Genomic DNA, 10,627 nt, shown 5'->3' on the forward strand with positions numbered 1-10,627 from the left:
CTCTGGTTCCTTTTTCATTTTATTTTCTCTTCCTCAATCCTTATTGCATCTTGTTCACTCACTAGTCACTACTATCACTCTGTCTACAGCAGTTTTTTTAACCATCATGGTTCATAGTAGAAACACTTTCCGAAATCTGTGCAAGAAGAAAATGGATTAGTGTGCAGACTTCTATTTGCATGACAGCTTCGGATTCAAATTTTAGTTCTCACTTTGAGAGCAGTTCACTTATTTACATTATTAGGAATACTTGTGCATGCAACTATGCAAGCGTAATACCTTAGAAAAATATTAAGTAATCAATATTTTTCATTTGGATTTGTCTTACATTGGAGTCAACATTAACCAAAGAAAACTACTAAAATGGACTACTAAAATGGTATTCGAAAGTTCTCATCGTTGACAAAACAAACCTCAAAAATGTTAACGATAAATAAATTTCTGAAAGATTTAAAAAAGATTTAAAAACATGACAAAAAGAACTAAATATTAAATATATATTCTAAAAAACGACTTTAAAGATAAAATTTTAATACAAACTTTAGCAATTATTATTAGAAAAATAAAATTTTTTCATCTTTAAAATTTGATAATTTTTTTGTCAAGTAAAGTATTCTCTATTTTAGATTAATACAATAATAAGAATAATGATATACATCTAAATTTTTTTATGAATTAAGTTCAATTAAATTAAATAATAAAATTTAAAATAATATTATTTATAACTAATTTTTATAATGTTAAACTAATTTAATTAAATTTAATTAACAAAAATACTTAAATGTATAACATTATTTCAATGATAAATACTCTTAGAAACCCACAATAAGGCGGTGTGAGTTTATTCACTTATTTATCAACCTGTCATTTTCATTGCACGTATCCAGATTAAGGTGATATTGAGTTACAGTTGTTTGTATACAAAAAATTTTCTTACATTATTATGAGTAAAATATTTAAATAAACCAAAGATATAGAAATATTACCTATATTACTTAAAGCAAAAAATGATTTGTGAATTTTTTAAAGGTAATTTTTATATAAATCGAATTAGAATAATTTAAATTACAATTTTTAGTATTAAATTAAATTAGACTACATAGATTTATTAGAAAAGGTTTAGATACACATAAATTGAATTAGGCAATTTGAATTTACACATGCACTAAGTAAATGGAATTAAGCTCATCAGATTTATACATAGTTGGTATATTTTCAAATAAATCGAAATAACTTAACTCAATTTATCTTGTTAGTGATCAACATGCATAAATTGAATTATGGTAGGCAGATTTACTATAGTTTTAGCAACATTTTTTTTTAAAAATATATCTTTTAATAAAATTTACGGAATTTAAAATAGGAAAAATAGACAAAAGTACACCCAAATTTTCACACGGTAGACAGATGTACTCCTAAATTTTTTAATGAGTCATTTGTACACACCAAAATAAAATTCCGTTGTCAATTCTACCCTTCCGGTGGTGGCGGAGGCCAGGTAGCACGGTATTGTGTGATGTGGCTAATTTGGAGTGACACAATAGAAAATATAATTATTACATTATTAAATTTGTAGAAATAAATATAAAAAAAGGGCATAATGGAACCACTGTTCATCCTCTTCCTTCTCCAATTCCTTCGAACCCTAAGAACCCTAACACAGGGTGAAATATAATTCTTCTTTCTTTCTATTCATTTTTCTCTGTACATCTTCTTCATGTCTGTCGTAATAGGGGTTTGTACACTCTAATGTATCAAAATGTCACACTCTCAACGAAGGAAGAATATACCTCATGCTTGTGCTAGTGGTTGTGGTGGCTCGTCTTCTGCGCCAAAAAATAGGAAGAAGAAGATGTACAACTACAATAATGACAAGTGTCTTCATGGACTTGACGCAGTGGTGCTTGAGTCTGCTACAGAGTGGAACCTTGGAAAATTGTTTCTTCATTGTTTGTCATGGGAGGTGATACGTAACGTAAACCTCGGCTATTATAACAAACGTATATCTCAGCACAAAACAGAATCAAATAATAACAACCCACAGAATCCGGACGAGCTTTGAAAAGCTCGGAACCACAACTAACGAATCAAAAGCTATCCTTATAGATAACTTCGGCAAACATGGAGAATCCCGAAACAAACTCTAACTGAACAACCTAAAACGTCTATATAAACAAAAAAGTTACTCCGGAGTAGGTCAGGTCACATAACTCACTCTAGTTTCATTATCATCATTTCTCTTAATCCATATTCTTACTTGAGCGTCGGAGTGCATTTTGCAGGTGCTCCCGCCGCGGTGTTCCTACCCAGCCGACGTATAACTCTTCCGCCCGAACACAGTCGCTAGCAGAAGAAGTTGCTATACCTCGGCCTCACACGCACGGAACATTTGGCGCCCACCGTGGGGCTTGAATTAATATAACCCCACTATTTTCTCTACCCAGTTCTGTACTCTTTTCTTTTGTAGGGTTTTCGATCTTCCAACATGGCCGATAATGGGGTTCATCAGCCCACACAGGCCGAGCTTCTAGCTCAGATTGTTGAACTCCAGGCAGAGATTCGAAGGATAGCCGAGCTGTCCACCCATAATAATGTCAGGAAAAACGAGGAAGGAAATTCCAAAAGCTCGGCTTTGGGCAACACAGACCCTCTAAGCATCACCCCACCAAAGGAGAAGCTGACATTAGACAACCCTTTCTCTGAAGAGATCACTAATTTTCAAATGTCAAAGAACTTTGTGTTGCCCACATCCCTCGAGCCATACAAGGGGATTGGTGACCCCTGTGCTCATATTAAAAATTTTCAGTCCATGATGTTTTTTAATGGCGCTAATAATGAGCCCATACTTTGCCGAGCTTTTCCCACTTACCTCAATGATGCTGCTTTACTATGGTTCTCTAAATTGTCTGCAGGTACAATCTCTTCTTTTGAAGAAATGGCGAGGTCTTTTATCGACTATTTTGCCGCATCAAGGATATACGTGCACGGATCAGACTACCTCGGCATAATCAAACAAGGACAACACAAAAGTCTAAAAGACTACATGACTCAATTTGCTGAGGCCACTATGGAGGTTCCAGACTTAGACCCCACAATGCACTTACACGCACTAAAGACCGGCCTCCGACCTGGCAAGTTCTGGGAAACAATAGCAATAATAAAACCAAAGTCGCTAGAGGAATTCCGAGAAAGGGCCACGGGCCAAATGGAGATCGAAGAACTCCGAGAAGCCCAAAAGGCGAACAAACAACCAACCAGGAGAGAGGAAGAGAAGACCTTCAAATCGGCAAGCAATAAAGAACAAAAGAAACCCTTCAACACTAAGAGGGAGAACATAATCAAGGAGATCCTCAACGCCAAAATAGTGAAACCTCCTGCTCGTGCAGGAAGCTATCAAGATGAGCGATTCGTAGACAGGAGTAAACACTGTGCGTTCCACTAGAAGTATGGGCATACAACGAATGAATGCGTAATAGCCAAAGACTTGCTAGAAAGGTTAGCTCGGCAAGGACTCCTGGACAAATACGTCGAGGGACGAAAAAGTAGAGAAGCCAAAAAAGACCAAGACGAACACTCAATAGAAAAAGACAAAGGGAAATGGACAACCCCAAGTCTGCTAAGAGGAATCAGAAACCGCATATTGGGAGGATATGCAGGAGGGGGCGAATCAAGCTTGGCCCAAAAACGAAGTTACCGAGCAATGCTGGCAATCGAAGGAACAGTACCTCCGACAAAACAGGACACGGTAGAGCCAGAGATAACCTTCAATCAATCCGACCTAGCCTCACCAGGCCCAAACCTCGACGACCCAGTAGTAATTTCCATCCAAACAGGAGAACTATTAGTAAGAAATGTCCTTTTGGACCCAGGTAGTAATGCTGATGTATTATTTTATTCAAATTTTCTAAAAATGCAACTATCTGAAAAATCCATGCAACCCTCATAAGGAGAACTGGTTGGGTTCTCTGGAGAAAGGGTCTCGATAAAAGGACACATATGGCTAAAACAACAATGGGCAACACCCCATTATCAAAAACTATAGATGTCCAATACCTCACAGTCGACTGTCCCAGTCCTTATAATATTATTCTCGAAAGGCCCGCCTTGAACAACTTCAGAGCGGTAGTATCTACCTTACATTTATGTGTCAAGTTTCAGGTCCAGAATGACAAAATAGCAACGGTACACTCAGATCGTCAACAAGCTCGGCAGTGTTACAACGCCAGCTTGAAAAAGACCAACATAACACAAAAGACTAACCAGGAAGTGAAAGCAATCCATAGGGCATCTGAGGTACTGTCTCTTGCAGAGCTCAACCCAGGGAGGACTTTCAGGAGAGACCTCAACCTACAGATGACCTCCAGAAAATCCCTCTGACCACAAAGGCCGAACAATTCACCTACATCAGACGATCTCTAGAAGGAGAAGAGAGATCATAGCTGATAAGGGTGCTTCAGGACAACACTACAAGAAAAATACCCATTCAGCCACACTTTTTTTAGACTACATTTGAAAAGCGTAGTCTATTCTAGGAATAGGCTACGCTTTTCTCTGTGTTTTTTTTGTAGGAGAATAGGAAACACATTTGTGGCATCACTTGAAAAGTGTCTCCTTAGATATTATAAATATCATTTATAAAGCGTAGCCTTATCTTAAGAGCTATGGGTTCACTTTTTACACCAAAGAGTACGCTTTTGAAGGGTAACTTATTTGTTAGGTTTCAGGTGCGCTTTAAAAATGTTGCCTAATATATCTTAGGTCAAATGTCCAACACTTAGTAATTTTTTTTTTCACTTTACAGCATATAATAATATACAAATTAAGGATTTGGATCCTCTAAAGTTTGAATTTCACTTTAAAGAGTAAAGTGTGATTTTCTCTCCTTGAATAGTTTCTGGTATGCGAAATTGCTACTCGGGTTGTGAATTGTTGCTCGAAATTGATTCCCTGGCAATGGCACCAAAAACGGATGCACAGAACCATGGTCTAAACTTATCTTCACAACTTCGCATAACTAACCAGCAAGTGCACTGGGTCATCCAAGTAATACCTTACGTGAGTAAGGGTCAAATCCCACGGAGATTTTCAACTCTGGTTTTGGCTCCTTTTCTGGCGCTGGACGCCAGGTTTGGGCAGAAAGCTGGCGTTGAACGCCAGTTTGCGTCGTCTATTCTTGGCCAAAGTATAAAGTATTATATATTGTTGGAAAGCTCTGGATGTCTACTTTCCAACGCAATTGGAAGTGCACCATTTCGAGTTCTGTAGCTCCAGAACACAGCTACTTTATGAGTCTTGGCCGTGGCCTTAAGCACTTTGTTTTCCAGTATTACCACTGGATACATAAATGCCACAGACACATAATTGGGGTGAACCTTTTCAGATTGTGACTCAGCTTTGCTAAAGTCCCCAATTAGAGGTGTCCAGGGTTCTTAAGTACACTCTTTTTTTTTTGCTTTGGACCTTGACTTTAACCGCTCAGTCTCAAGTTTTCACTTGACACCTACACGCCACAAGCACATGGTTAGGGACAGCTTGGTTTAGCCGCTTAGACCAGGATTTTATTTCTTTAGGCCCTCCTATCCACTGATGCTCAAAGCCTTGGGATCCTTTTTTATTTGCCCTTGCCTTTTGGTTTTAAGGGTTATTGGCTTTTTGCTCTTGCCTCTTGGTTTTAAGAGCTTTTGGCTTTTTCTGCTTGCTTTTTCTCTTTTTTTTTTCTATATATTTTTTTTCGCCTATTTTTTTCTTTTTTTTTTCTGCAAGCTTTGTTCTTTGCTGCTTTTTCTTGCTTCAAGAATCATTTTTATGATTTTTCAGATTATCAAATAACATGTTTCCTAGTCATCATTCTTTCAAGAGCCAACATATTTAACATTCTCAAACAACAACTTCAAAAGATATATGCACTGTTCAAGCATACATTCAGAAAACAAGAAGCATTGTCACCACATCAATATAATTAAGCTAAGTTCAAGGATAAATTCAAAACTCATGTACTTCTTGTTCTTTTGAATTAAAACATTTTTCATTTAAGAGAGGTGATGGACTCATAGGACATTCATAACTTTAAGACATAGTTACTAACTACTAATGATCATGTAATGAAGACACAAACATAGATAAGCACATAGCATGGAAAACGAAAAACAGAAGAAATAAGAGTAAGGAATGAATCCACCTTAGTGATGGTGGCGTTTCCTTCTTGAGGAACCAATGATGTCCTTGAGCTCTTCTATGTCTCTTCCTTGTCTTTGTTGCTCCTCCCTCATTGCTTTTTGATCTTCTCTTATTTCATGAAGCAGGATGGAGTGCTCTTGATGTTCCACCTTTAGTTGTCCCACATTAGAACTCAATTCTCCTAGGGAGGTGTTGATTTGCTCCCAATAGTTTTGTGGAGGAAAGTACTTAGGTGCCATCAATGGTAATGGAAAAACAAAAAGCTTATGCTTTTACCACACCAAACTTAGAATTTTGCTCGCCCTCGAGCAATAAGAAAAAGAATAGATGAAGAAGAAGAAGAAATGGAGGAGAGGGAGAGTGGGAAGTGTTTCGGCCAAGAAGGGTGTATAGGGGTGTGTTGTGTGAATTTGATGAAGAATGGAGGGCTTTATATAAGGAAGGGAGGGGGGAAAGGTTTCGGCCATATGGGTGGGTTTGGGTGGGAAATTGGTTTTGAATTTTGAAGGTAGGTGGAGTTTATGAGGTAGGTTTATGGGGAAGAGTGGATGGATGTGAGTGGTGAAGAGGTGATGGGGAAGAGAGATTGAGGTGATTGGTAAAGGGTTTTTGGGGAAGAGTGTTTATGGGGTTGTGTGAAAGAGAGTGGTGAGAAGAAGTGAGTGGAGGTAGGTGGGGATCCTGTGGGGTCTACAGATCCTGAGGTGTCAAGGATTTACATCCCTGCACCCATTAGACATGTAAAATGCCTTTGCACACAACTCTGGGCGTTCAGCGCCAGGTTGGTGCCCAATCATGAACCTATAAAGACATATAACTAAGAAGAATATAGTTAGATAAATAAAGATTGGGTTGCCTCCCAACAAGCGCTTCTTTAATGTCAATAGCTTGATAGTGGGCTCTCATGGAGCCTCACGGATGTTCAGAGCATTGTTGAGACTCTCCAACACCAAACTTAGAGTTTGGATATGGGAGTTCAACACCAAACTTAGAGTTTGGTTGTGGCCTCCCAACACCAAACTTAGAGTTTGACTGTGGGGGCTTGGGTTGACTCTGCTTTGAGAGAAGCTTTTCATGCTTCCTCTCTATGGTTGCAGAGGGAGATCCTTGAGTTTTAAATACAAGGGAGTCCTCATTCCATTGAAGGACTAGTTCACCTCTGTCAACATCAATCACAGCTCTTGCTGTGGCCAGGAAAGGTCTTCCTAAGATGATAGATTCATCCTCTTCCTTTCCAGTATCCAGGACTATGAAATCAGTAGGGATGTAAAGGCCTTCAACCTTCACTAACACGTCCTCTACTTGTCCATAAGCCTGTTTTCTTGAATTATCTGCCATCTCTAATGAGATTCTAGCAGCTTGCACCCCATAAATTCCCAGTTTCTCTATTACAGAGAGGGGCACGAGGTTTATTCCTGAACCAAGGTCACACAGAGCCTTAAAGATCATGGTGCCTATGTAATTCACCTCTGCTATTGCAGGGTTCTCAGGATCATAAGCTTCTTCTTCATAAGAAGCCTCTTGAGTACTGTTGGATGTATCTTGCATTCCATTCAGACTCTGAGAAATCATATTGACTTGCTGAGTCAATACTTTGTTCTGAGCCAATATGGCATTCAGAGTGTCAATCTCAAGAACTCCCTTCTTTATAGGCGTCCCATTATTCACAGGATTCTTTTCAGAAGTGTACATGTAACAATCCGAACGATCCCACTACATCAGGACCCTTTCGACGTTGCACGAAAGCTCTTCCATGTAAATTGGAATTAGGTGCAGTAAAGTCACCAAGCATCCTCCTTGTATTATTATTATTTTCGGCTGCCATCTCCTCTTCCTGTTCAAAAATTTCTGAAAGGTTATGTCTGGATTGTTGTAATTTAGCTTCTCTTAGTTTTCTCTTTAGAGTCCTTTCTGGTTCTGGATCTGCTTCAACAAGAATGTTCTTGTCCTTGCTCCTGCTCATATGACAAAGAAGAGGGCACAGAAAAATAATAATAATAGAGATCCTTTATACCACAGTATAGGGATCCCTTTGTGAGTGGGAGAAAAGAGGGGGACAAAGAATGTAATGTAATGGAAGAAACACAACTGTGAGGAGGGTAGAGATGTGAGATGAGATGTTAGTAGATGAATAAATAAATAGAGTAAGATGGGAGAGGGAGAATTTTTGAAAATAATTTTTGAAAAAGGGTTAGTGATTTTCGAAAATAGTTTTTGAAAAAGGTTAGTAATTTTTGAAAAATTTTGAAATCAAAAATAAAAATAATTAGTTAATTAAAAAGAAATTTTGAAAAAGAGGGAGATATTTTCGAAAATTAGAGAGAGAGAGAGAGTTAGTTAGGTAGTTTTGAAAAAGATAAGAAACAAACAAAAAAAGTTAGTTAGTTAGTTGAAACAAATTTTGAAAAGATAAGAAGTTAGGAAGTTAGAAAAGATATTTTGAAATCAAATTTTTGAAAAAGGTAAGATAAGAAGATATTTTTGAAAAGATATGATAGAAATTAGTTTTTGAAAAAGATTTGAATTTTTAAAATCACAATTAATGACTTGATTCACAAGAAATCACAAGATATGATTCTAGAACTCAAAGTTTGAATCTTTCTTAACAAGTAAGTAACAAACTTGAAATTTTTGAATCAAAACATTAATTGTTATTGTTATTTTCGAAAATTATGAGATAAAATTAAGAAAAGATTTTTGAAAAATATTTTTGTAATTTTCGAAAATAACTAAAAAAAATGAAAAAGATTTGATTTTTGAAAAAGATTTTGAAAAAGATAAGATTTTTAAATTGAAAATCTGATTTGACTCATAAGAAACAACTTGATTTTTAAAATTTTTGAAAAAGTCAATCCAAATTTTCGAATTTGATGAGAAAAAAATGGAAAGATATTTTTTTTTTGAATTTTTTATGATGAGAGAGAAAAACACTAAAAAGATGCAATGCATGAGAATTTTAGATCAAAACATGTGATGTATGCAAGAATGCTATGAATGTCAAGATGAACACCAAGAACATATTTTTGAAAAAATTTTAATGCAAAGAAAACATGCAAGACACCAAACTTAGAATTCTTTAATGCTTAGACACTAAGAATTCAAGAATGCATATGAAAAACAAGAAAAGACACAAAACATGCAAATGCAAAGATCAAACAAGAAGACTTACTAAGAACAACTTGAAGATCATGAAGAACACTATGAATGCATGAATTTTCGAAAAATGCAAGATGAATATGCAATTGACACTAAACTTATAACATGACTCAAGACTCAAACAAAAAACACAAAAATATTTTTTATTTTTATGATTTTCTAATTTTTTTTGGATTTTTCGAAAATTAATTGAAAAAGGAAAATAAGGATTCCAAAATTTTTTTATATGAATTCCAGAAATCTTGCATTCTTAATCTAAAGCTTCAGTCCAGGAATTAGACATGGCTCACTAGCCAGCCAAGCTTTCAATGAAAGCTCCGGTCCAAAACACTAGACATGGCCAATGGCCAGCCAAGCTTCAGCAAACATAGATACCTCTCATGTATACAACAACTGATATTTCATCCAACTTCATATACTTATGAGTGGAAGCCTCAGTCCAAAAGAATTTAGACATGGCTTTACAGCCAGCCAGGCTTTAGCATGCTTCATGAAACACTAGAATTCATTCTTAAAAATTTTGAATAAAAATATATTTTTGAAAACATTTTTATTTTTTTCGAAAAACAGGTGAGAAAATTTTGAAATAATTTTTTTTTTGAAAAATTTTTGAAAAGAATACGAAAAGAAAGTTACCTAATCTGAGCAACAAGATGAACCATCAGTTGTCCAAACTCAAACAATCCCCGGCAACGGCGCCAAAAACTTGGTATGCGAAATTGCTACTCGGGTTGTGAATTGTTGTTCGAAATTGATTCCCTGGCAATGGCACCAAAAACGGATGCACAGAACCATGGTCTAAACTTATCTTCACAACTTCGCATAACTTACCAGCAAGTGCACTGGGTCGTCCAAGTAATACCTTACGTGAGTAAGGGTCGAATCCCACGGAGATTGTCGGTATGAAGCAAGCTATGGTCACCTTGTAAATCTCAGTCAGGCGGATATCAAATGGTTATGGAGTTTTCAAAAATAATATAATAAAATAGGGATAGAAATACTTATGTAATTCATTGGTGAGAATTTCAGATAAGCGAATGGAGATGCTTTCGTTCCTCTGAACCTCTGCTTTCCTGCTATCTTCATCCAATCAGTCTTACTCCTTTCCATGGCTGGCTTTATGTGATACATCACCACTGTCAATGGCTACTTTCGGTCATCTCTCGGGAAAATGATCCAATGCCCTGTCACGACACGGCTAATCATCTGGAGGCATCACCCTTGTCAATGGCTTCATCTTATCCTCTCAGTGAAAATGGTCAACGCACCCTGTCACGACACGGCTATTCATCTG

At 36.7% G+C, this 10,627-nt stretch overlaps 1 protein-coding gene across 1 annotated transcript; it reads left to right on the forward strand.

Moving 5' to 3' along the window:
• Positions 2,486-3,442, forward strand: LOC107646863. Its single transcript, XM_016351008.1, has one exon. It carries the CDS (start codon positions 2,486-2,488, stop codon positions 3,440-3,442), a length of 957 nt encoding a protein of 318 aa, XP_016206494.1.

This window comes from Arachis ipaensis, chromosome B06 (genome assembly GCF_000816755.2).
Source record: "Arachis ipaensis cultivar K30076 chromosome B06, Araip1.1, whole genome shotgun sequence".
Classification (NCBI taxonomy): Eukaryota; Viridiplantae; Streptophyta; class Magnoliopsida; order Fabales; family Fabaceae; genus Arachis; species Arachis ipaensis.